Source organism: Daucus carota, chromosome 7 (assembly GCF_001625215.2).
Source record: "Daucus carota subsp. sativus chromosome 7, DH1 v3.0, whole genome shotgun sequence".
Classification (NCBI taxonomy): domain Eukaryota; kingdom Viridiplantae; phylum Streptophyta; class Magnoliopsida; order Apiales; family Apiaceae; genus Daucus; species Daucus carota.
The window spans coordinates 32,305,947-32,331,351 of NC_030387.2; the positions used below are offsets into that span (position 1 = coordinate 32,305,947).

At 33.1% G+C, this 25,405-nt stretch overlaps 6 protein-coding genes and 2 pseudogenes across 6 annotated transcripts; all 8 read right to left on the reverse strand.

The window, feature by feature from the left end:
- Positions 1 to 2,565: 2,565 nt before the first annotated feature.
- LOC135148069 (chromatin remodeling protein EBS-like) lies at positions 2,566 to 4,053 on the reverse strand (annotated as a pseudogene).
- A 1,461-nt stretch (positions 4,054 to 5,514) lies between these two features.
- LOC135148075 (chromatin remodeling protein EBS-like) lies at positions 5,515 to 7,000 on the reverse strand. The gene is made up of 4 exons (XM_064082327.1): positions 6,919 to 7,000; positions 5,970 to 6,312; positions 5,813 to 5,881; positions 5,515 to 5,593 (listed from the first exon to the last, which is right to left on the reverse strand). The coding sequence occupies exons 1-4, from the start codon at positions 6,998 to 7,000 to the stop codon at positions 5,515 to 5,517; spliced, it is 573 nt and encodes a 190-aa protein (XP_063938397.1).
- A 1,447-nt stretch (positions 7,001 to 8,447) lies between these two features.
- On the reverse strand, positions 8,448 to 9,929 carry LOC135147641 (chromatin remodeling protein EBS-like; annotated as a pseudogene).
- A 1,513-nt stretch (positions 9,930 to 11,442) lies between these two features.
- On the reverse strand, positions 11,443 to 12,875 carry LOC135147722 (chromatin remodeling protein EBS-like). Its single transcript, XM_064080993.1, has 4 exons — positions 12,803 to 12,875; positions 11,843 to 12,185; positions 11,687 to 11,755; positions 11,443 to 11,467 (listed from the first exon to the last, which is right to left on the reverse strand). Exons 1-4 carry the CDS (start codon positions 12,873 to 12,875, stop codon positions 11,443 to 11,445), a joined length of 510 nt encoding a protein of 169 aa, XP_063937063.1.
- Positions 12,876 to 14,335: 1,460 nt separating this feature from the next.
- LOC135148073 (chromatin remodeling protein EBS-like) lies at positions 14,336 to 15,816 on the reverse strand. Its single transcript, XM_064082326.1, has 4 exons — positions 15,744 to 15,816; positions 14,791 to 15,133; positions 14,634 to 14,702; positions 14,336 to 14,414 (listed from the first exon to the last, which is right to left on the reverse strand). The coding sequence occupies exons 1-4, from the start codon at positions 15,814 to 15,816 to the stop codon at positions 14,336 to 14,338; spliced, it is 564 nt and encodes a 187-aa protein (XP_063938396.1).
- A 1,463-nt stretch (positions 15,817 to 17,279) lies between these two features.
- Positions 17,280 to 18,997, reverse strand: LOC135148065 (chromatin remodeling protein EBS-like). Its single transcript, XM_064082314.1, has 4 exons — positions 18,925 to 18,997; positions 17,736 to 18,078; positions 17,579 to 17,647; positions 17,280 to 17,358 (listed from the first exon to the last, which is right to left on the reverse strand). The coding sequence occupies exons 1-4, from the start codon at positions 18,995 to 18,997 to the stop codon at positions 17,280 to 17,282; spliced, it is 564 nt and encodes a 187-aa protein (XP_063938384.1).
- Positions 18,998 to 20,460: 1,463 nt separating this feature from the next.
- On the reverse strand, positions 20,461 to 21,948 carry LOC135148068 (chromatin remodeling protein EBS-like). Its single transcript, XM_064082317.1, has 4 exons — positions 21,876 to 21,948; positions 20,916 to 21,258; positions 20,759 to 20,827; positions 20,461 to 20,539 (listed from the first exon to the last, which is right to left on the reverse strand). Exons 1-4 carry the CDS (start codon positions 21,946 to 21,948, stop codon positions 20,461 to 20,463), a joined length of 564 nt encoding a protein of 187 aa, XP_063938387.1.
- Positions 21,949 to 23,411: 1,463 nt separating this feature from the next.
- LOC135148066 (chromatin remodeling protein EBS-like) lies at positions 23,412 to 24,899 on the reverse strand. Its single transcript, XM_064082315.1, has 4 exons — positions 24,827 to 24,899; positions 23,868 to 24,210; positions 23,711 to 23,779; positions 23,412 to 23,490 (listed from the first exon to the last, which is right to left on the reverse strand). Exons 1-4 carry the CDS (start codon positions 24,897 to 24,899, stop codon positions 23,412 to 23,414), a joined length of 564 nt encoding a protein of 187 aa, XP_063938385.1.
- Positions 24,900 to 25,405: the final 506 nt, after the last annotated feature.

Genomic DNA, 25,405 nt, shown 5'->3' on the forward strand with positions numbered 1-25,405 from the left:
TATGCAAAAACGTTGTGAACCAATTTAACCAAAATAAGGGATATATTAACCAGGAAGAGTCATAAAATTCTCACACTGCAACACGATCCGTTGTAAATTCTCCAGAGGAAGCTTGGTACTCAAAGCGAGAGTAGTAATCCTCAACAGCAACTTCTTCAGCTCGCAATAAGCCTTAAACGAGTGCACAATACACTTCCCTATAATGGTATTGGCACTTTGGAAATCATAGTGATCAGAGAGGAACACTTCCTTTTCCCCGTGAAACTGTCTTCTGCCACCAATAGCCTCCTCAGGCCTATAATACCATCTTACTTCGACAGTAGTTTCACCTTTGTTGTTAGCTTCTAATTTCTCCACGCGAGCAACATAGGGTGGCTTATTAGGCTCACAAGGTTGCATAAGCACGCAATCCCCAGCTACATAACATCAAGAATTTCATCGATATAAGAAACAATACACTTCCTCTCCTCGAGGCCAACATGTATATTGACATACACTTTCAACGGCAAAAATTTGACCTCAATAACTTTACAATGACAAAATTTATGCTTATAAAACAAGAAAGGGTTTTTAGTTTGAAGCTAGTGTGCTCAAATATTAGTACTGTCTTAAAGGACAAATAAATAAAATCATACACATCACGTACTCCCTTCAATTAAGAGTTTCACAGAAGAAAAGAGAACTTAATTAATTTGCACTTATATATACCAACAAAAAATTTGATAAAAAGAAATCTATGTGTTAAAAAATTCTTATTAGAATTAAAACAAAAAAAATCATTATGGTAAAGAGGACTTGCTGCCCAAATATAAACTACAAAGGTGATGTATCATGTATGCATATTGGACTACATCAACACAAACCATGATGAATCAAAAATCAAATTATAGCACACATCGTATCTAATGTTTCGGGGGGGAGGGGGAGGATGAGCGGAGAGAAAAATGGAGAGAAGGAGAGGGAAAGAGGGATGAGGGTGAGAAAATGAAAGGGAGAGATGGATGAAGGGAGAGGAGGGGAAATAGAGAGATCACCTTTGATAACTTGGTTGCTTCCTCTAACAGGGTAAGAAATGGAGTTTTGGTTGACATCTTTTGTCTTTGCCATTGAAAGTTAAACCTTTCTAATCAAAATCACCAAATTTGTTAGGAAACGTTGTTTAAGAGTGAAGAGGTAGTTTAGTATACCGGGGAGAAGTGTGCTCATTCTTGATATAATTTATAATTTCTAATCTTACTGGTGTATTCAATTCAAATCTATTAAAAATCTTTTGATTATTGTAATCCAGATGTATTAAATTCGTATTGAAATAATGTTATTCTTCGATGCTGATTTTAATTCATCTTCAGGTATTTAATCAAGATTTGCAAAGATGCTTAAAGATATGATGATATTTATAAGATATTATATGAAATCTATTAAATTGTTCTCTTGTTCAAGACTCTTTGATTTTTTTGAAATTTATAAAATGATAAATTCTTAGGGTGAGATTTGTTAATTTATTATGTATATTTGGTAATCTCTACTCAATATGTAGGATTAAAAACATGAATTATCGAAGATTTTATCTTAAGTTCACTACACGCATAAATTTAAAAATTTACTGTTACATTATGATTCATATATCAAAAAAAGAACGACGCAAAGCTCATATATTAACAAATCTTCATTATATCGATTTGACATATTGAATATAATTTTAGATACTCAGCTTCATAGTCTAAATGAACATTTATATTTAGAAATTAGTATGGAATTACATTTGAGCATAGGATGTCTTGGTTCAGCAAATTCATTTGTGTTTAACATAAAAGTTGATAAAATTCATTTTAAAGAATAAACTTGAATCCCAATTATTTCTAACTCATGAAGTTTGATTTCACATAAAATATCTCATTTTCAATGAGCCATGTTCAATCTTGCTCCAATCAATATATATATTTTGATCAACAACCATAAAAGATAAACAAGTTAGTAAGAACATCATAGATTTTGAAAAAGAAACTTAAATCCTAATTATTTCTAACCCATGGAGTGTAGGCATAATACAACTTAACCATAATCTTTATCATATCATAAATTCGAACACCTGCTCATGCACCAGGGAGGGGCTCCTTCTACAATCACATAGACCTGCAAATATGGGGTTGAGCATTTGAAGGCCACCTACAAAGATAATTAGCATGTTAAGATCATTATAACAATATAAGATTTGTGGCTATTTCTTATTCACTTATACATGTAATTCCCTACAGATGTGATAGTGCTTTGTAATTACAGGAGTTTGAAAAAGGTTCCGTTTGACGACATAAGGATTCTAGGATAGACATTTAGTGATTTTACTTTCTCTCATTAGTTCAACATACAAAAGATTGTTAAGAACTGATAACACCCGATGACCCTCAAATCGGTGTTAAGAAATGCAAGCAACACTGAGTTGTGTGAAATGCATAACACTGACTAGATTACACAGAGAAGAAAAGAAAAAGGAGGTACACAAAAGATACAAAAAGAGGTCAAAATGCTTAAGTATAGTCATATACCTGGCAAGGAGAGTTCTTCAAATCAGGAACACTCATCACAGACATAGCTGCTCAGCTGCCTTGCCCGAGCAGTTGTCATTTTGACGCAAGCTGGATGGTACCTACAAATAGCGTGTACAACATCTAAAATGCCTATAAATATATAAGTCCACTTATACCGTAAAATAGACTATGGTAAGGCTCCATCTTGAAACTTTTCTATTAAAAAGGAAATTGCAGCTCTAGCATATGAAATTTGTCTCAAATAACTATTAATAAAAAAGATAATGCATATAAAAACTAACTAAAATTAACATATATAGCAAAATTTAACGGTCATACCAGTCTTGGCATTCGTCGCACTGTATCATTAGGGTGTCAGGATTGTACGGCATTTCACACTTGCAGAACCTTCAGTTTAGAATATGCAAAAACGTTGTGAACCAATTTAACCAAAAATAAGGGATATATTAACCAGGAAGAGTCATAAAATTCTCACACTGCAACACGATCCGTTGTAAATTCTCCAGAGGAAGCTTGGTACTCAAAGCGAGAGTAGTAATCCTCAACAGCAACTTCTTCAAGCTCGCAATAAGCCTTAAACGAGTGCACAATACACTTCCCTATAATGGTATTGGCACTTTGGAAATCATAGTGATCAGAGAGGAACACTTCCTTTTCCCCGTGAAACTGTCTTCTGCCACCAATAGCCTCCTCAGGCCTATAATACCATCTTACTTCGACAGTAGTTTCACCTTGTTGTTAGCTTCTAATTTCTCCACGCGAGCAACATAGGGTGGCTTATTAGGCTCACAAGGTTGCATAAGCACGCAATCCCCAGCTACATAACATCAAGAATTTCATCGATATAAGAAACAATACACTTCCTCTCCTCGAGGCCAACATGTATATTGACATACACTTTTCAACGGCAAAAATTTGACCTCAATAACTTTACAATGACAAAATTTATGCTTATAAAACAAGAAAGGGTTTTTGGTTTGAAGCTAGTGTGCTCAAATATTAGTACTGTCTTAAAGGACAAATAAATAAAATCATACACATCACGTACTCCCTTCAATTAAGAGTTTCACAGAAAAGAGAACTTAATTAATTTGCACTTATATATACCAACAAAAAATTTGATAAAAAGAAATCTATGTGTTAAAAATTCTTATTAGAATTTAAAACAAAAAAAAATCATTATGGTAAAGAGGACTTGCTGCCCAAATATAAACTACAAAGGTGATGTATCATGTATGCATATTGGACTACATCAACACAAACCATGATGAATCAAAAATCAAATTATAGCACACATCGTATCTAATGTTTCGGGGGGGAGGGGGAGGATGAGCGGAGAGAAAAATGGAGAGAAGGAGAGGGAAAGAGGGATGAGGGTGAGAAAATGAAAGGGAGAGATGGATGAAGGGAGAGGAGGGGAAATAGAGAGATCACCTTTGATAACTTGGTTGCTTCCTCTAACAGGGTAAGAAATGGAGTTTTGGTTGACATCTTTTGTCTTTGCCATTGAAAGTTAAACCTTTCTAATCAAAATCACCAAATTTGTTAGGAAACGTTGTTTAAGAGTGAAGAGGTAGTTTAGTATACCGGGGAGAAGTGTGCTCATTCTTGATATAATTTATAATTTCTAATCTTACTGGTGTATTCAATTCAAATCTATTAAAAATCTTTTGATTATTGTAATCCAGATGTATTAAATTCGTATTGAAATAATGTTATTCTTCGATGCTGATTTTAATTCATCTTCAGGTATTTAATCAAGATTTGCAAAGATGCTTAAAGATATGATGATATTTATAAGATATTATATGAAATCTATTAAATTGTTCTCTTGTTCAAGACTCTTTGATTTTTTTGAAATTTATAAAATGATAAATTCTTAGGGTGAGATTTGTTAATTATTATGTATATTTGGTAATCTCTACTCAATATGTAGGATTAAAAACATGAATTATCGAAGATTTTATCTTAAGTTCACTACACGCATAAATTTAAAATTTACTGTTACATATTATGATTCATATATCAAAAAAAAAGAACGACGCAAAGCTCATATATTAACAAATCTTCATTATTATCGATTTGACATATTGAATATAATTTTAGATACTCAGCTTCATAGTCTAAATGAACATTTATATTTAGAAAATTAGTATGGAATTACATTTGAGCATAGGATGTCTTGGTTCAGCAAATTCATTTTGTGTTTAACATAAAAGTTGATAAAATTCATTTTAAAGAATAAACTTGAATCCCAATTATTTCTAACTCATGAAGTTTGATTTCACATAAAATATCTCATTTTCAATGAGCCATGTTCAATCTTGCTCCAATCAATATATATTTGATCAACAACCATAAAAGATAAACAAGTTAGTAAGAACATCATAGATTTTGAAAAAGAAACTTAAATCCTAATTATTTCTAACCCATGGAGTGTAGGCATAATACAACTTAACCATAATCTTTATCATATCATAAATTCGAACACCTGCTCATGCACCAGGGAGGGGCTCCTTCTACAATCACATAGACCTGCAAATATGGGGTTGAGCATTTGAAGGCCACCTACAAAGATAATTAGCATGTTAAGATCATTATAACAATATAAGATTTGTGGCTATTTCTTATTCACTTTATACATGTAATTCCCTACAGATGTGATAGTGCTTTGTAATTACAGGAGTTTGAAAAAGGTTCCGTTTGACGACATAAGGATTCTAGGATAGACATTTAGTGATTTTACTTTCTCTCATTAGTTCAACATACAAAAGATTGTTAAGAACTGATAACACCCGATGACCCTCAAATCGGTGTTAAGAAATGCAAGCAACACTGAGTTGTGTGAAATGCATAACACTGACTAGATTACACAGAGAAGAAAAGAAAAAGGAGGTACACAAAAGATACAAAAAGAGGTCAAAATGCTTAAGTATAGTCATATACCTGGCAAGGAGAGTTCTTCAAATCAGGAACACTCATCACAGACATAGCTGCTCAGCTGCCTTGCCCGAGCAGTTGTCATTTTGACGCAAGCTGGATGGTACCTACAAATAGCGTGTACAACATCTAAAATGCCTATAAATATAAAGTCCACTTATACCGTAAAATAGACTATGGTAAGGCTCCATCTTGAAACTTTTCTATTAAAAAGGAAATTGCAGCTCTAGCATATGAAATTTGTCTCAAATAACTATTAATAAAAAAGATAATGCATATAAAAACTAACTAAAATTAACATATATAGCAAAATTTAACGGTCATACCAGTCTTGGCATTCGTCGCACTGTATCATTAGGGTGTCAGGATTGTACGGCATTTCACACTTGCAGAACCTTCAGTTTAGAATATGCAAAAACGTTGTGAACCAATTTAACCAAAAATAAGGGATATATTAACCAGGAAGAGTCATAAAATTCTCACACTGCAACACGATCCGTTGTAAATTCTCCAGAGGAAGCTTGGTACTCAAAGCGAGAGTAGTAATCCTCAACAGCAACTTCTTCAAGCTCGCAATAAGCCTTAAACGAGTGCACAATACACTTCCCTATAATGGTATTGGCACTTTGGAAATCATAGTGATCAGAGAGGAACACTTCCTTTTCCCCGTGAAACTGTCTTCTGCCACCAATAGCCTCCTCAGGCCTATAATACCATCTTACTTCGACAGTAGTTTCACCTTTGTTGTTAGCTTCTAATTTCTCCACGCGAGCAACATAGGGTGGCTTATTAGGCTCACAAGGTTGCATAAGCACGCAATCCCCAGCTACATAACATCAAGAATTTCATCGATATAAGAAACAATACACTTCCTCTCCTCGAGGCCAACATGTATATTGACATACACTTTTCAACGGCAAAAATTTGACCTCAATAACTTTACAATGACAAAATTTATGCTTATAAAACAAGAAAGGGTTTTTGGTTTGAAGCTAGTGTGCTCAAATATTAGTACTGTCTTAAAGGACAAATAAATAAAATCATACACATCACGTACTCCCTTCAATTAAGAGTTTCACAGAAAAGAGAACTTAATTAATTTGCACTTATATATACCAACAAAAATTTGATAAAAAGAAATCTATGTGTTAAAAATTCTTATTAGAATTTAAAACAAAAAAAAAATCATTATGGTAAAGAGGACTTGCTGCCCAAATATAAACTACAAAGGTGATGTATCATGTATGCATATTGGACTACATCAACACAAACCATGATGAATCAAAAATCAAATTATAGCACACATCGTATCTAATGTTTCGGGGGGGAGGGGAGTATGAGCGGAGAGAAAAATGGAGAGAAGGAGAGGGAAAGAGGGATGAGGGTGAGAAAATGAAAGGGAGAGATGGATGAAGGGAGAGGAGGGGAAATAGAGAGATCACCTTTGATAACTGGTTGCTTCCTCTAACAGGGTAAGAAATGGAGTTTTGGTTGACATCTTTTGTCTTTGCCATTGAAAGTTAAACCTTTCTAATCAAAATCACCAAATTGTTAGGAAACGTGTTTAAGAGTGAAGAGGTAGTTTAGTATACCGGGAGAAGTGTGCTCATTCTTGATATAATTTATAATTTCTAATCTTACTGGTGTATTCAATTCAAATCTATTAAAAATCTTTTGCTTATTGTAATCCAGATGTATTAAATTCGTATTGAAATAATGTTATTCTCGATGCTGATTTTAATTCATCTTCAGGTATTAATCAAGATTTGCAAAGATGCTTAAAGATATGATGATATTTATAAGATATTATATGAAATCTATTAAATTGTTCTCTTGTTCAAGACTCTTTGATTTTTTGAATTTATAAAATGATAAATTCTTAGGGTGAGATTTGTTAATTTATTATGTATATTTGGTAATCTCTACTCAATATGTAGGATTAAAAACATGAATTATCGAAGATTTTATCTTAAGTTCACTACACGCATAAATTTAAAATTTACTGTTACATATTATGATTCATATATCAAAAAAAAGAACGACGCAAAGCTCATATATTAACAATCTTCATTATTATCGATTTGACATATTGAATATAATTTTAGATATCAGCTTCATAGTCTAAATGAACATTTATATTTAGAAATTAGTATGGAATTACATTTGAGCATAGGATGTCTTGGTTCAGCAAATTCATTTGTGTTTAACATAAAAGTTGATAAAATTCATTTAAAGAATAAACTTGAATCCAATTATTTCTAACTCATGAAGTTTGATTTCACATAAAATATCTCATTTTCAATGAGCCATGTTCAATCTTGCTCCAATCAATATATATATTTGATCAACAACCATAAAAGATAAACAAGTTAGTAAGAACATCATAGATTTTGAAAAAGAAACTTAAATCCTAATTATTTCTAACCCATGGAGTGTAGGCATAATACACTTAACCATAATCTTTATCATATCATAATTCGAACACCTGCTCATGCACCAGGGAGGGCTCCTTCTACAATCACATAGACCTGCAAATATGGGGTTGAGCATTTGAAGGCCACCTACAAAGATAATTAGCATGTTAAGATCATTATAACAATATAAGATTTGTGGCTATTTTCTTATTCACTTTATACATGTAATTCCCTACAGATGTGATAGTGCTTTGTAATTACAGGAGTTTGAAAAAGGTTCCGTTTGACGACATAAGGATTCTAGGATAGACATTTAGTGATTTACTTTCTCTCATTAGTTCAACATACAAAAGATTGTTAAGAACTGATAACACCCGATGACCCTCAAATCGGTGTTAAGAAATGCAAGCAACACTGAGTTGTGTGAAATGCATAACACTGACTAGATTACACAGAGAAGAAAAGAAAAAGGAGGTACACAAAAGATACAAAAAGAGGTCAAAATGCTTAAGTATAGTCATATACCTGGCAAGGAGAGTTCTTCAAATCAGGAACACTCATCACAGACATAGCTGCTCAGCTGCCTTGCCCGAGCAGTTGTCATTTTGACGCAAGCTGGATGGTACCTACAAATAGCGTGTACAACATCTAAGATGCCTATAAATATATAAGTCCACTTATACCGTAAAATAGACTATGGTAAGGCTCCATCTTGAAACTTTCTATTAAAAAGGAAATTGCAGCTCTAGCATATGAAATTTGTCTCAAATAACTATTAATAAAAAGATAATGCATATAAAAACTAACTAAAATTAACATATATAGCAAAATTAACGGTCATACCAGTCTTGGCATTCGTCGCACTGTATCATTAGGGTGTCAGGATTGTACGGCATTTCACACTTGCAGAACCTTCAGTTTAGAATATGCAAAAACGTTGTGAACCAATTTAACCAAAATAAGGGATATATTAACCAGGAAGAGTCATAAAATTCTCACACTGCAACACGATCGTTGTAAATTCTCCAGAGGAAGCTTGGTACTCAAGCGAGAGTAGTAATCCTCAACAGCAACTTCTTCAAGCTCGCAATAAGCCTTAAACGAGTGCACAATACACTTCCCTATAATGGTATTGGCACTTTGGAAATCATAGTGATCAGAGAGGAACACTTCCTTTTCCCCGTGAAACTGTCTTCTGCCACCAATAGCCTCCTCAGGCCTATAATACCATCTTACTTCGACAGTAGTTTCACCTTTGTTGTTAGCTTCTAATTTCTCCACGCGAGCAACATAGGGTGGCTTATTAGGCTCACAAGGTTGCATAAGCACGCAATCCCCAGCTACATAACATCAAGAATTTCATCGATATAAGAAACAATACACTTCCTCTCCTCGAGGCCAACATGTATATTGACATACACTTTTCAACGGCAAAAATTTGACCTCAATAACTTTACAATGACAAAATTTATGCTTATAAAACAAGAAAGGGTTTTTTGGTTTGAAGCTAGTGTGCTCAAATATTAGTACTGTCTTAAAGGACAAATAAATAAAATCATACACATCACGTACTCCCTTCAATTAAGAGTTTCACAGAAAGAGAACTTAATTAATTTGCACTTATATATACCAACAAAAAATTTGATAAAAAGAAATCTATGTGTTAAAATTCTTATTAGAATTTAAAACAAAAAAAAATCATTATGGTAAAGAGGACTTGCTGCCCAAATATAAACTACAAAGGTGATGTATCATGTATGCATATTGGACTACATCAACACAAACCATGATGAATCAAAAATCAAATTATAGCACACATCGTATCTAATGTTTCGGGGGGGAGGGGGAGGATGAGCGGAGAGAAAAATGGAGAGAAGGAGAGGGAAAGAGGGATGAGGGTGAGAAAATGAAAGGGAGAGATGGGTGAAGGGAGAGGAGGGGAAATAGAGAGATCACCTTTGATAACTTGGTTGCTTCCTCTAACAGGGTAAGAAATGGAGTTTTGGTTGACATCTTTTGTCTTTGCCATTGAAAGTTAAACCTTTCTAATCAAAATCACCAAATTTGTTAGGAAACGTTGTTAAGAGTGAAGAGGTAGTTTAGTATACCGGGGAGAAGTGTGCTCATTCTTGATATAATTTATAATTTCTAATCTTACTGGTGTATTCAATTCAAATCTATTAAAAATCTTTTGATTATTGTAATCCAGATGTATTAAATTCGTATTGAAATAATGTTATTCTTCGATGCTGATTTTAATTCATCTTCAGGTATTTAATCAAGATTTGCAAAGATGCTTAAAGATATGATGATATTTATAAGATATTATATGAAATCTATTAAATTGTTCTCTTGTTCAAGACTCTTTGATTTTTTGAAATTTATAAATGATAAATTCTTAGGGTGGGATTTGTTAATTTATTATGTATATTTGGTAATCTCTACTCAATATGTAGGATTAAAAACATGAATTATCGAAGATTTTATCTTAAGTTCACTACACGCATAAATTTAAAATTTACTGTTACATATTATGATTCATATATCAAAAAAAAGAACGACGCAAAGCTCATATATTAACAAATCTTCATTATTATCGATTTGACATATTGAATATAATTTTAGATACTCAGCTTCATAGTCTAAATGAACATTTATATTTAGAAAATTAGTATGGAATTACATTTGAGCATAGGATGTCTTGGTTCAGCAAATTCATTTTGTGTTTAACATAAAAGTTGATAAAATTCATTTTAAAGAATAAACTTGAATCCCAATTATTTCTAACTCATGAAGTTTGATTTCACATAAAATATCTCATTTTCAATGAGCCATGTTCAATCTTGCTCCAATCAATATATATATTTGATCAACAACCATAAAAGATAAACAAGTTAGTAAGAACATCATAGATTTTGAAAAAGAAACTTAAATCCTAATTATTTCTAACCCATGGAGTGTAGGCATAATACAACTTAACCATAATCTTTATCATATCATAAATTCGAACACCTGCTCATGCACCAGGGAGGGGCTCCTTCTACAATCACATAGACCTGCAAATATGGGGTTGAGCATTTGAAGGCCACCTACAAAGATAATTAGCATGTTAAGATCATTATAACAATATAAGATTTGTGGCTATTTCTTATTCACTTTATACATGTAATTCCCTACAGATGTGATAGTGCTTTGTAATTACAGGAGTTTGAAAAAGGTTCCGTTTGACGACATAAGGATTCTAGGATAGACATTTAGTGATTTTACTTTCTCTCATTAGTTCAACATACAAAAGATTGTTAAGAACTGATAACACCCGATGACCCTCAAATCGGTGTTAAGAAATGCAAGCAACACTGAGTTGTGTGAAATGCATAACACTGACTAGATTACACAGAGAAGAAAAGAAAAAGGAGGTACACAAAAGATACAAAAAGAGGTCAAAATGCTTAAGTATAGTCATATACCTGGCAAGGAGAGTTCTTCAAATCAGGAACACTCATCACAGACATAGCTGCTCAGCTGCCTTGCCCGAGCAGTTGTCATTTGACGCAAGCTGGATGGTACCTACAAATAGCGTGTACAACATCTAAAATGCCTATAAATATATAAGTCCACTTATACCGTAAAATAGACTATGGTAAGGCTCCATCTTGAAACTTTTCTATTAAAAGGAAATTGCAGCTCTAGCATATGAAATTTGTCTCAAATAACTATTAATAAAAAAGATAATGCATATAAAAACTAACTAAAATTAACATATATAGCAAAATTTAACGGTCATACCAGTCTTGGCATTCGTCGCACTGTATCATTAGGGTGTCAGGATTGTACGGCATTTCACACTTGCAGAACCTTCAGTTTAGAATATGCAAAAACGTTGTGAACCAATTTAACCAAAATAAGGGATATATTAACCAGGAAGAGTCATAAAATTCTCACACTGCAACACGATCCGTTGTAAATTCTCCAGAGGAAGCTTGGTACTCAAAGCGAGAGTAGTAATCCTCAACAGCAACTTCTTCAAGCTCGCAATAAGCCTTAAACGAGTGCACAATACACTTCCCTATAATGGTATTGGCACTTTGGAAATCATAGTGATCAGAGAGGAACACTTCCTTTTCCCCGTGAAACTGTCTTCTGCCACCAATAGCCTCCTCAGGCCTATAATACCATCTTACTTCGACAGTAGTTTCACCTTTGTTGTTAGCTTCTAATTTCTCCACGCGAGCAACATAGGGTGGCTTATTAGGCTCACAAGGTTGCATAAGCACGCAATCCCCAGCTACATAACATCAAGAATTTCATCGATATAAGAAACAATACACTTCCTCTCCTCGAGGCCAACATGTATATTGACATACACTTTTCAACGGCAAAAATTTGACCTCAATAACTTTACAATGACAAAATTTATGCTTATAAAACAAGAAAGGGTTTTTGGTTTGAAGCTAGTGTGCTCAAATATTAGTACTGTCTTAAAGGACAAATAAATAAAATCATACACATCACGTACTCCCTTCAATTAAGAGTTTCACAGAAAGAGAACTTAATTAATTTGCACTTATATATACCAACAAAAAATTTGATAAAAAGAAATCTATGTGTTAAAAATTCTTATTAGAATTTAAAACAAAAAAAAATCATTATGGTAAAGAGGACTTGCTGCCCAAATATAAACTACAAAGGTGATGTATCATGTATGCATATTGGACTACATCAACACAAACCATGATGAATCAAAAATCAAATTATAGCACACATCGTATCTAATGTTTCGGGGGGGAGGGGGAGGATGAGCGGAGAGAAAAAATGGAGAGAAGGAGAGGGAAAGAGGGATGAGGGTGAGAAAATGAAAGGGAGAGATGGGTGAAGGGAGAGGAGGGGAAATAGAGAGATCACCTTTGATAACTTGGTTGCTTCCTCTAACAGGGTAAGAAATGGAGTTTTGGTTGACATCTTTTGTCTTTGCCATTGAAAGTTAAACCTTTCTAATCAAAATCACCAAATTTGTTAGGAAACGTTGTTTAAGAGTGAAGAGGTAGTTAGTATACCGGGGAGAAGTGTGCTCATTCTTGATATAATTTATAATTCTAATCTTACTGGTGTATTCAATTCAAATCTATTAAAATCTTTTGATTATTGTAATCCAGATGTATTAAATTCGTATTGAAATAATGTTATTCTTCGATGCTGATTTTAATTCATCTTCAGGTATTTAATCAAGATTTGCAAAGATGCTTAAAGATATGATGATATTTATAAGATATTATATGAAATCTATTAAATTGTTCTCTTGTTCAAGACTCTTTGATTTTTTTGAAATTTATAAAATGATAAATTCTTAGGGTGGGATTTGTTAATTTATTATGTATATTTGGTAATCTCTACTCAATATGTAGGATTAAAAACATGAATTATCGAAGATTTTATCTTAAGTTCACTACACGCATAAATTTAAAATTTACTGTTACATATTATGATTCATATATCAAAAAAAAGAACGACGCAAAGCTCATATATTAACAAATCTTCATTATTATCGATTTGACATATTGAATATAATTTTAGATACTCAGCTTCATAGTCTAAATGAACATTTATATTTAGAAAATTAGTATGGAATTACATTTGAGCATAGGATGTCTTGGTTCAGCAAATTCATTTTGTGTTTAACATAAAAGTTGATAAAATTCATTTTAAAGAATAAACTTGAATCCCAATTATTTCTAACTCATGAAGTTTGATTTCACATAAAATATCTCATTTTCAATGAGCCATGTTCAATCTTGCTCCAATCAATATATATATTTGATCAACAACCATAAAAGATAAACAAGTTAGTAAGAACATCATAGATTTTGAAAAAGAAACTTAAATCCTAATTATTTCTAACCCATGGAGTGTAGGCATAATACAACTTAACCATAATCTTTATCATATCATAAATTCGAACACCTGCTCATGCACCAGGGAGGGGCTCCTTCTACAATCACATAGACCTGCAAATATGGGGTTGAGCATTTGAAGGCCACCTACAAAGATAATTAGCATGTTAAGATCATTATAACAATATAAGATTTGTGGCTATTTCTTATTCACTTTATACATGTAATTCCCTACAGATGTGATAGTGCTTTGTAATTACAGGAGTTTGAAAAAGGTTCCGTTTGACGACATAAGGATTCTAGGATAGACATTTAGTGATTTTACTTTCTCTCATTAGTTCAACATACAAAAGATTGTTAAGAACTGATAACACCCGATGACCCTCAAATCGGTGTTAAGAAATGCAAGCAACACTGAGTTGTGTGAAATGCATAACACTGACTAGATTACACAGAGAAGAAAAGAAAAAGGAGGTACACAAAAGATACAAAAAGAGGTCAAAATGCTTAAGTATAGTCATATACCTGGCAAGGAGAGTTCTTCAAATCAGGAACACTCATCACAGACATAGCTGCTCAGCTGCCTTGCCCGAGCAGTTGTCATTTTGACGCAAGCTGGATGGTACCTACAAATAGCGTGTACAACATCTAAAATGCCTATAAATATATAAGTCCACTTATACCGTAAAATAGACTATGGTAAGGCTCCATCTTGAAACTTTTCTATTAAAAAGGAAATTGCAGCTCTAGCATATGAAATTTGTCTCAAATAACTATTAATAAAAAGATAATGCATATAAAAACTAACTAAAATTAACATATATAGCAAAATTTAACGGTCATACCAGTCTTGGCATTCGTCGCACTGTATCATTAGGGTGTCAGGATTGTACGGCATTTCACACTTGCAGAACCTTCAGTTTAGAATATGCAAAAACGTTGTGAACCAATTTAACCAAAAATAAGGGATATATTAACCAGGAAGAGTCATAAAATTCTCACACTGCAACACGATCCGTTGTAAATTCTCCAGAGGAAGCTTGGTACTCAAAGCGAGAGTAGTAATCCTCAACAGCAACTTCTTCAAGCTCGCAATAAGCCTTAAACGAGTGCACAATACACTTCCCTATAATGGTATTGGCACTTTGGAAATCATAGTGATCAGAGAGGAACACTTCCTTTTCCCCGTGAAACTGTCTTCTGCCACCAATAGCCTCCTCAGGCCTATAATACCATCTTACTTCGACAGTAGTTTCACCTTTGTTGTTAGCTTCTAATTTCTCCACGCGAGCAACATAGGGTGGCTTATTAGGCTCACAAGGTTGCATAAGCACGCAATCCCCAGCTACATAACATCAAGAATTTCATCGATATAAGAAACAATACACTTCCTCTCCTCGAGGCCAACATGTATATTGACATACACTTTTCAACGGCAAAAATTTGACCTCAATAACTTTACAATGACAAAATTTATGCTTATAAAACAAGAAAGGGTTTTTGGTTTGAAGCTAGTGTGCTCAAATATTAGTACTGTCTTAAAGGACAAATAAATAAAATCATACACATCACGTACTCCCTTCAATTAAGAGTTTCACAGAACTTAATTAATTTGCACTTATATATACCAACAAAAAATTTGATAAAAAGAAATCTATGTGTTAAAAATTCTTATTAGAATTTAAAACAAAAAAAAATCATTATGGTAAAGAGGACTTGCTGCCCAAATATAAACTACAAAGGTGATGTATCATGTATGCATATTGGACTACATCAACACAAACCATGATGAATCAAAAATCAAATTATAGCACACATCGTATCTAATGTTTCGGGGGGGAGGGGGAGGATGAGCGGAGAGAAAAATGGAGAGAAGGAGAGGGAAAGAGGGATGAGGGTGAGAAAATGAAAGGGAGAGATGGATGAAGGGAGAGGAGGGGAAATAGAGAGATCACCTTTGATAACTTGGTTGCTTCCTCTAACAGGGTAAGAAATGGAGTTTTGGTTGACATCTTTTGTCTTTGCCATTGAAAGTTAAACCTTTCTAATCAAAATCACCAAATTTGTTAGGAAACGTTGTTTAAGAGTGAAGAGGTAGTTTAGTATACCGGGGAGAAGTGTGCTCATTCTTGATATAATTTATAATTTCTAATCTTACTGGTGTATTCAATTCAAATCTATTAAAAATCTTTTGATTATTGTAATCCAGATGTATTAAATTCGTATTGAAATAATGTTATTCTTCGATGCTGATTTTAATTCATCTTCAGGTATTTAATCAAGATTTGCAAAGATGCTTAAAGATATGATGATATTTATAAGATATTATATGAAATCTATTAAATTGTTCTCTTGTTCAAGACTCTTTGATTTTTTTGAAATTTATAAAATGATAAATTCTTAGGGTGAGATTTGTTAATTTATTATGTATATTTGGTAATCTCTACTCAATATGTAGGATTAAAAACATGAATTATCGAAGATTTTATCTTAAGTTCACTACACGCATAAATTTAAAATTTACTGTTACATATTATGATTCATATATCAAAAAAAAGAACGACGCAAAGCTCATATATTAACAAATCTTCATTATTATCGATTTGACATATTGAATATAATTTTAGATACTCAGCTTCATAGTCTAAATGAACATTTATATTTAGAAAATTAGTATGGAATTACATTTGAGCATAGGATGTCTTGGTTCAGCAAATTCATTTTGTGTTTAACATAAAAGTTGATAAAATTCATTTTAAAGAATAAACTTGAATCCCAATTATTTCTAACTCATGAAGTTTGATTTCACATAAAATATCTCATTTTCAATGAGCCATGTTCAATCTTGCTCCAATCAATATATATATTTGATCAACAACCATAAAAGATAAACAAGTTAGTAAGAACATCATAGATTTTGAAAAAGAAACTTAAATCCTAATTATTTCTAACCCATGGAGTGTAGGCATAATACAACTTAACCATAATCTTTATCATATCATAAATTCGAACACCTGCTCATGCACCAGGGAGGGGCTCCTTCTACAATCACATAGACCTGCAAATATGGGGTTGAGCATTTGAAGGCCACCTACAAAGATAATTAGCATGTTAAGATCATTATAACAATATAAGATTTGTGGCTATTTCTTATTCACTTTATACATGTAATTCCCTACAGATGTGATAGTGCTTTGTAATTACAGGAGTTTGAAAAAGGTTCCGTTTGACGACATAAGGATTCTAGGATAGACATTTAGTGATTTTACTTTCTCTCATTAGTTCAACATACAAAAGATTGTTAAGAACTGATAACACCCGATGACCCTCAAATCGGTGTTAAGAAATGCAAGCAACACTGAGTTGTGTGAAATGCATAACACTGACTAGATTACACAGAGAAGAAAAGAAAAAGGAGGTACACAAAAGATACAAAAAGAGGTCAAAATGCTTAAGTATAGTCATATACCTGGCAAGGAGAGTTCTTCAAATCAGGAACACTCATCACAGACATAGCTGCTCAGCTGCCTTGCCCGAGCAGTTGTCATTTTGACGCAAGCTGGATGGTACCTACAAATAGCGTGTACAACATCTAAAATGCCTATAAATATATAAGTCCACTTATACCGTAAAATAGACTATGGTAAGGCTCCATCTTGAAACTTTTCTATTAAAAAGGAAATTGCAGCTCTAGCATATGAAATTTGTCTCAAATAACTATTAATAAAAAAGATAATGCATATAAAAACTAACTAAAATTAACATATATAGCAAAATTTAACGGTCATACCAGTCTTGGCATTCGTCGCACTGTATCATTAGGGTGTCAGGATTGTACGGCATTTCACACTTGCAGAACCTTCAGTTTAGAATATGCAAAAACGTTGTGAACCAATTTAACCAAAAATAAGGGATATATTAACCAGGAAGAGTCATAAAATTCTCACACTGCAACACGATCCGTTGTAAATTCTCCAGAGGAAGCTTGGTACTCAAAGCGAGAGTAGTAATCCTCAACAGCAACTTCTTCAAGCTCGCAATAAGCCTTAAACGAGTGCACAATACACTTCCCTATAATGGTATTGGCACTTTGGAAATCATAGTGATCAGAGAGGAACACTTCCTTTTCCCCGTGAAACTGTCTTCTGCCACCAATAGCCTCCTCAGGCCTATAATACCATCTTACTTCGACAGTAGTTTCACCTTTGTTGTTAGCTTCTAATTTCTCCACGCGAGCAACATAGGGTGGCTTATTAGGCTCACAAGGTTGCATAAGCACGCAATCCCCAGCTACATAACATCAAGAATTTCATCGATATAAGAAACAATACACTTCCTCTCCTCGAGGCCAACATGTATATTGACATACACTTTTCAACGGCAAAAATTTGACCTCAATAACTTTACAATGACAAAATTTATGCTTATAAAACAAGAAAGGGTTTTTGGTTTGAAGCTAGTGTGCTCAAATATTAGTACTGTCTTAAAGGACAAATAAATAAAATCATACACATCACGTACTCCCTTCAATTAAGAGTTTCACAGAAAAGAGAACTTAATTAATTTGCACTTATATATACCAACAAAAAATTTGATAAAAAGAAATCTATGTGTTAAAAATTCTTATTAGAATTTAAAACAAAAAAAAATCATTATGGTAAAGAGGACTTGCTGCCCAAATATAAACTACAAAGGTGATGTATCATGTATGCATATTGGACTACATCAACACAAACCATGATGAATCAAAAATCAAATTATAGCACACATCGTATCTAATGTTTCGGGGGGGAGGGGGAGGATGAGCGGAGAGAAAAATGGAGAGAAGGAGAGGGAAAGAGGGATGAGGGTGAGAAAATGAAAGGGAGAGATGGATGAAGGGAGAGGAGGGGAAATAGAGAGATCACCTTTGAAACTACAAAGGTGATGTATCATGTATGCATATTGGACTACATCAACACAAACCATGATGAATCAAAAATCAAATTATAGCACACATCGTATCTAATGTTTCGGGGGGGAGGGGGAGGATGAGCGGAGAGAAAAATGGAGAGAAGGAGAGGGAAAGAGGGATGAGGGTGAGAAAATGAAAGGGAGAGATGGGTGAAGGGAGAGGAGGGGAAATAGAGAGATCACCTTTGATAACTTGGTTGCTTCCTCTAACAGGGTAAGAAATGGAGTTTTGGTTGACATCTTTTGTCTTTGCCATTGAAAGTTAAACCTTTCTAATCAAAATCACCAAATTTGTTAGGAAACGTTGTTTAAGAGTGAAGAGGTAGTTTAGTATACCGGGGAGAAGTGTGCTCATTCTTGATATAATTTATAATTTCTAATCTTACTGGTGTATTCAATTCAAATCTATTAAAAATCTTTTGATTATTGTAATCCAGATGTATTAAATTCGTATTGAAATAATGTTATTCTTCGATGCTGATTTTAATTCATCTTCAGGTATTTAATCAAGATTTGCAAAGATGCTTAAAGATATGATGATATTTATAAGATATTATATGAAATCTATTAAATTGTTCTCTTGTTCAAGACTCTTTGATTTTTTTGAAATTTATAAAATGATAAATTCTTAGGGTGAGATTTGTTAATTTATTATGTATATTTGGTAATCTCTACTCAATATGTAGGATTAAAAACATGAATTATCGAAGATTTTATCTTAAGTTCACTACACGCATAAATTTAAAATTTACTGTTACATATTATGATTCATATATCAAAAAAAAGAACGACGCAAAGCTCATATATTAACAAATCTTCATTATTATCGATTTGACATATTGAATATAATTTTAGATACTCAGCTTCATAGTCTAAATGAACATTTATATTTAGAAAATTAGTATGGAATTACATTTGAGCATAGGATGTCTTGGTTCAGCAAATTCATTTTGTGTTTAACATAAAAGTTGATAAAATTCATTTTAAAGAATAAACTTGAATCCCAATTATTTCTAACTCATGAAGTTTGATTTCACATAAAATATCTCATTTTCAATGAGCCATGTTCAATCTTGCTCCAATCAATATATATATTTGATCAACAACCATAAAAGATAAACAAGTTAGTAAGAACATCATAGATTTTGAAAAAGAAACTTAAATCCTAATTATTTCTAACCCATGGAGTGTAGGCATAATACAACTTAACCATAATCTTTATCATATCATAAATTCGAACACCTGCTCATGCACCAGGGAGGGGCTCCTTCTACAATCACATAGACCTGCAAATATGGGGTTGAGCATTTGAAGGCCACCTACAAAGATAATTAGCATGTTAAGATCATTATAACAATATAAGATTTGTGGCTATTTCTTATTCACTTTATACATGTAATTCCCTACAGATGTGATAGTGCTTTGTAATTACAGGAGTTTGAAAAAGGTTCCGTTTGACGACATAAGGATTCTAGGATAGACATTTAGTGATTTTACTTTCTCTCATTAGTTCAACATACAAAAGATTGTTAAGAACTGATAACACCCGATGACCCTCAAATCGGTGTTAAGAAATGCAAGCAACACTGAGTTGTGTGAAATGCATAACACTGACTAGATTACACAGAGAAGAAAAGAAAAAGGAGGTACACAAAAGATACAAAAAGAGGTCAAAATGCTTAAGTATAGTCATATACCTGGCAAGGAGAGTTCTTCAAATCAGGAACACTCATCACAGACATAGCTGCTCAGCTGCCTTGCCCGAGCAGTTGTCATTTTGACGCAAGCTGGATGGTACCTACAAATAGCGTGTACAACATCTAAAATGCCTATAAATATATAAGTCCACTTATACCGTAAAATAGACTATGGTAAGGCTCCATCTTGAAACTTTTCTATTAAAAGGAAATTGCAGCTCTAGCATATGAAATTTGTCTCAAATAACTATTAATAAAAAAGATAATGCATATAAAAACTAACTAAAATTAACATATATAGCAAAATTTAACGGTCATACCAGTCTTGGCATTCGTCGCACTGTATCATTAGGGTGTCAGGATTGTACGGCATTTCACACTTGCAGAACCTTCAGTTTAGAATATGCAAAAACGTTGTGAACCAATTTAACCAAAAATAAGGGATATATTAACCAGGAAGAGTCATAAAATTCTCACACTGCAACACGATCCGTTGTAAATTCTCCAGAGGAAGCTTGGTACTCAAAGCGAGAGTAGTAATCCTCAACAGCAACTTCTTCAAGCTCGCAATAAGCCTTAAACGAGTGCACAATACACTTCCCTATAATGGTATTGGCACTTTGGAAATCATAGTGATCAGAGAGGAACACTTCCTTTTCCCCGTGAAACTGTCTTCTGCCACCAATAGCCTCCTCAGGCCTATAATACCATCTTACTTCGACAGTAGTTTCACCTTTGTTGTTAGCTTCTAATTTCTCCACGCGAGCAACATAGGGTGGCTTATTAGGCTCACAAGGTTGCATAAGCACGCAATCCCCAGCTACATAACATCAAGAATTTCATCGATATAAGAAACAATACACTTCCTCTCCTCGAGGCCAACATGTATATTGACATACACTTTTCAACGGCAAAAATTTGACCTCAATAACTTTACAATGACAAAATTTATGCTTATAAAACAAGAAAGGGTTTTTGGTTTGAAGCTAGTGTGCTCAAATATTAGTACTGTCTTAAAGGACAAATAAATAAAATCATACACATCACGTACTCCCTTCAATTAAGAGTTTCACAGAAAAGAGAACTTAATTAATTTGCACTTATATATACCAACAAAAAATTTGATAAAAAGAAATCTATGTGTTAAAAATTCTTATTAGAATTTAAAACAAAAAAAAATCATTATGGTAAAGAGGACTTGCTGCCCAAATATAAACTACAAAGGTGATGTATCATGTATGCATATTGGACTACATCAACACAAACCATGATGAATCAAAAATCAAATTATAGCACACATCGTATCTAATGTTTCGGGGGGGAGGGGGAGGATGAGCGGAGAGAAAAATGGAGAGAAGGAGAGGGAAAGAGGGATGAGGGTGAGAAAATGAAAGGGAGAGATGGATGAAGGGAGAGGAGGGGAAATAGAGAGATCACCTTTGATAACTTGGTTGCTTCCTCTAACAGGGTAAGAAATGGAGTTTTGGTTGACATCTTTTGTCTTTGCCATTGAAAGTTAAACCTTTCTAATCAAAATCACCAAATTTGTTAGGAAACGTTGTTTAAGAGTGAAGAGGTAGTTTAGTATACCGGGGAGAAGTGTGCTCATTCTTGATATAATTTATAATTTCTAATCTTACTGGTGTATTCAATTCAAATCTATTAAAAATCTTTTGATTATTGTAATCCAGATGTATTAAATTCGTATTGAAATAATGTTATTCTTCGATGCTGATTTTAATTCATCTTCAGGTATTTAATCAAGATTTGCAAAGATGCTTAAAGATATGATGATATTTATAAGATATTATATGAAATCTATTAAATTGTTCTCTTGTTCAAGACTCTTTGATTTTTTTGAAATTTATAAAATGATAAATTCTTAGGGTGAGATTTGTTAATTTATTATGTATATTTGGTAATCTCTACTCAATATGTAGGATTAAAAACATGAATTATCGAAGATTTTATCTTAAGTTCACTACACGCATAAATTTAAAATTTACTGTTACATATTATGATTCATATATCAAAAAAAAGAACGACGCAAAGCTCATATATTAACAAATCTTCATTATTATCGATTTGACATATTGAATATAATTTTAGATACTCAGCTTCATAGTCTAAATGAACATTTATATTTAGAAAATTAGTATGGAATTACATTTGAGCATAGGATGTCTTGGTTCAGCAAATTCATTTTGTGTTTAACATAAAAGTTGATAAAATTCATTTTAAAGAATAAACTTGAATCCCAATTATTTCTAACTCATGAAGTTTGATTTCACATAAAATATCTCATTTTCAATGAGCCATGTTCAATCTTGCTCCAATCAATATATATATTTGATCAACAACCATAAAAGATAAACAAGTTAGTAAGAACATCATAGATTTTGAAAAAGAAACTTAAATCCTAATTATTTCTAACCCATGGAGTGTAGGCATAATACAACTTAACCATAATCTTTATCATATCATAAATTCGAACACCTGCTCATGCACCAGGGAGGGGCTCCTTCTACAATCACATAGACCTGCAAATATGGGGTTGAGCATTTGAAGGCCACCTACAAAGATAATTAGCATGTTAAGATCATTATAACAATATAAGATTTGTGGCTATTTCTTATTCACTTTATACATGTAATTCCCTACAGATGTGATAGTGCTTTGTAATTACAGGAGTTTGAAAAAGGTTCCGTTTGACGACATAAGGATTCTAGGATAGACATTTAGTGATTTTACTTTCTCTCATTAGTTCAACATACAAAAGATTGTTAAGAACTGATAACACCCGATGACCCTCAAATCGGTGTTAAGAAATGCAAGCAACACTGAGTTGTGTGAAATGCATAACACTGACTAGATTACACAGAGAAGAAAAGAAAAAGGAGGTACACAAAAGATACAAAAAGAGGTCAAAATGCTTAAGTATAGTCATATACCTGGCAAGGAGAGTTCTTCAAATCAGGAACACTCATCACAGACATAGCTGCTCAGCTGCCTTGCCCGAGCAGTTGTCATTTTGACGCAAGCTGGATGGTACCTACAAATAGCGTGTACAACATCTAAAATGCCTATAAATATATAAGTCCACTTATACCGTAAAATAGACTATGGTAAGGCTCCATCTTGAAACTTTTCTATTAAAAAGGAAATTGCAGCTCTAGCATATGAAATTTGTCTCAAATAACTATTAATAAAAAAGATAATGCATATAAAAACTAACTAAAATTAACATATATAGCAAAATTTAACGGTCATACCAGTCTTGGCATTCGTCGCACTGTATCATTAGGGTGTCAGGATTGTACGGCATTTCACACTTGCAGAACCTTCAGTTTAGAATATGCAAAAACGTTGTGAACCAATTTAACCAAAAATAAGGGATATATTAACCAGGAAGAGTCATAAAATTCTCACACTGCAACACGATCCGTTGTAAATTCTCCAGAGGAAGCTTGGTACTCAAAGCGAGAGTAGTAATCCTCAACAGCAACTTCTTCAAGCTCGCAATAAGCCTTAAACGAGTGCACAATACACTTCCCTATAATGGTATTGGCACTTTGGAAATCATAGTGATCAGAGAGGAACACTTCCTTTTCCCCGTGAAACTGTCTTCTGCCACCAATAGCCTCCTCAGGCCTATAATACCATCTTACTTCGACAGTAGTTTCACCTTTGTTGTTAGCTTCTAATTTCTCCACGCGAGCAACATAGGGTGGCTTATTAGGCTCACAAGGTTGCATAAGCACGCAATCCCCAGCTACATAACATCAAGAATTTCATCGATATAAGAAACAATACACTTCCTCTCCTCGAGGCCAACATGTATATTGACATACACTTTTCAACGGCAAAAATTTGACCTCAATAACTTTACAATGACAAAATTTATGCTTATAAAACAAGAAAGGGTTTTTGGTTTGAAGCTAGTGTGCTCAAATATTAGTACTGTCTTAAAGGACAAATAAATAAAATCATACACATCACGTACTCCCTTCAATTAAGAGTTTCACAGAAAAGAGAACTTAATTAATTTGCACTTATATATACCAACAAAAAATTTGATAAAAAGAAATCTATGTGTTAAAAATTCTTATTAGAATTTAAAACAAAAAAAATCATTATGGTAAAGAGGACTTGCTGCCCAAATATAAACTACAAAGGTGATGTATCATGTATGCATATTGGACTACATCAACACAAACCATGATGAATCAAAAATCAAATTATAGCACACATCGTATCTAATGTTTCGGGGGGGAGGGGGAGGATGAGCGGAGAGAAAAATGGAGAGAAGGAGAGGGAAAGAGGGATGAGGGTGAGAAAATGAAAGGGAGAGATGGATGAAGGGAGAGGAGGGGAAATAGAGAGATCACCTTTGATAACTTGGTTGCTTCCTCTAACAGGGTAAGAAATGGAGTTTTGGTTGACATCTTTTGTCTTTGCCATTGAAAGTTAAACCTTTCTAATCAAAATCACCAAATTTGTTAGGAAACGTTGTTTAAGAGTGAAGAGGTAGTTTAGTATACCGGGGAGAAGTGTGCTCATTCTTGATATAATTTATAATTTCTAATCTTACTGGTGTATTCAATTCAAATCTATTAAAAATCTTTTGATTATTGTAATCCAGATGTATTAAATTCGTATTGAAATAATGTTATTCTTCGATGCTGATTTTAATTCATCTTCAGGTATTTAATCAAGATTTGCAAAGATGCTTAAAGATATGATGATATTTATAAGATATTATATGAAATCTATTAAATTGTTCTCTTGTTCAAGACTCTTTGATTTTTTTGAAATTTATAAAATGATAAATTCTTAGGGTGAGATTTGTTAATTTATTATGTATATTTGGTAATCTCTACTCAATATGTAGGATTAAAAACATGAATTATCGAAGATTTTATCTTAAGTTCACTACACGCATAAATTTAAAATTTACTGTTACATAT

Bases quoted from the DNA above. Each gene is read 5' to 3' on its own strand.
- LOC135148068 (XM_064082317.1), bottom strand. From the start codon at position 21,948: ATGGCAAAGACAAAAGATGTCAACCAAAACTCCATTTCTTACCCTGTT. The intron at 20,828-20,915 runs GTGAGAATTTTA...TCTAAACTGAAG, and splicing joins ACAACGGATCGTGTTGCAGT to GTTCTGCAAGTGTGAAATGC. The intron at 20,540-20,758 runs GTATGACCGTTA...CGCTATTTGTAG, and splicing joins TGCGACGAATGCCAAGACTG to GTACCATCCAGCTTGCGTCA.
- LOC135148073 (XM_064082326.1), bottom strand. From the start codon at position 15,816: ATGGCAAAGACAAAAGATGTCAACCAAAACTCCATTTCTTACCCTGTT. The intron at 14,703-14,790 runs GTGAGAATTTTA...TCTAAACTGAAG, and splicing joins ACAACGGATCGTGTTGCAGT to GTTCTGCAAGTGTGAAATGC. The intron at 14,415-14,633 runs GTATGACCGTTA...CGCTATTTGTAG, and splicing joins TGCGACGAATGCCAAGACTG to GTACCATCCAGCTTGCGTCA.
- LOC135148066 (XM_064082315.1), bottom strand. From the start codon at position 24,899: ATGGCAAAGACAAAAGATGTCAACCAAAACTCCATTTCTTACCCTGTT. The intron at 23,780-23,867 runs GTGAGAATTTTA...TCTAAACTGAAG, and splicing joins ACAACGGATCGTGTTGCAGT to GTTCTGCAAGTGTGAAATGC. The intron at 23,491-23,710 runs GTATGACCGTTA...CGCTATTTGTAG, and splicing joins TGCGACGAATGCCAAGACTG to GTACCATCCAGCTTGCGTCA.
- LOC135148075 (XM_064082327.1), bottom strand. From the start codon at position 7,000: ATGGCAAAGACAAAAGATGTCAACCAAAACTCCATTTCTTACCCTGTT. The intron at 6,313-6,918 runs TATTTCCCCTCC...GATGTTATGTAG, and splicing joins GTTATCAAAGGTGATCTCTC to CTGGGGATTGCGTGCTTATG. The intron at 5,594-5,812 runs GTATGACCGTTA...CGCTATTTGTAG, and splicing joins TGCGACGAATGCCAAGACTG to GTACCATCCAGCTTGCGTCA.
- LOC135147722 (XM_064080993.1), bottom strand. From the start codon at position 12,875: ATGGCAAAGACAAAAGATGTCAACCAAAACTCCATTTCTTACCCTGTT. The intron at 11,756-11,842 runs GTGAGAATTTTA...TCTAAACTGAAG, and splicing joins ACAACGGATCGTGTTGCAGT to GTTCTGCAAGTGTGAAATGC. The intron at 11,468-11,686 runs GTATGACCGTTA...CGCTATTTGTAG, and splicing joins TGCGACGAATGCCAAGACTG to GTACCATCCAGCTTGCGTCA.
- LOC135148065 (XM_064082314.1), bottom strand. From the start codon at position 18,997: ATGGCAAAGACAAAAGATGTCAACCAAAACTCCATTTCTTACCCTGTT. The intron at 17,648-17,735 runs GTGAGAATTTTA...TCTAAACTGAAG, and splicing joins ACAACGGATCGTGTTGCAGT to GTTCTGCAAGTGTGAAATGC. The intron at 17,359-17,578 runs GTATGACCGTTA...CGCTATTTGTAG, and splicing joins TGCGACGAATGCCAAGACTG to GTACCATCCAGCTTGCGTCA.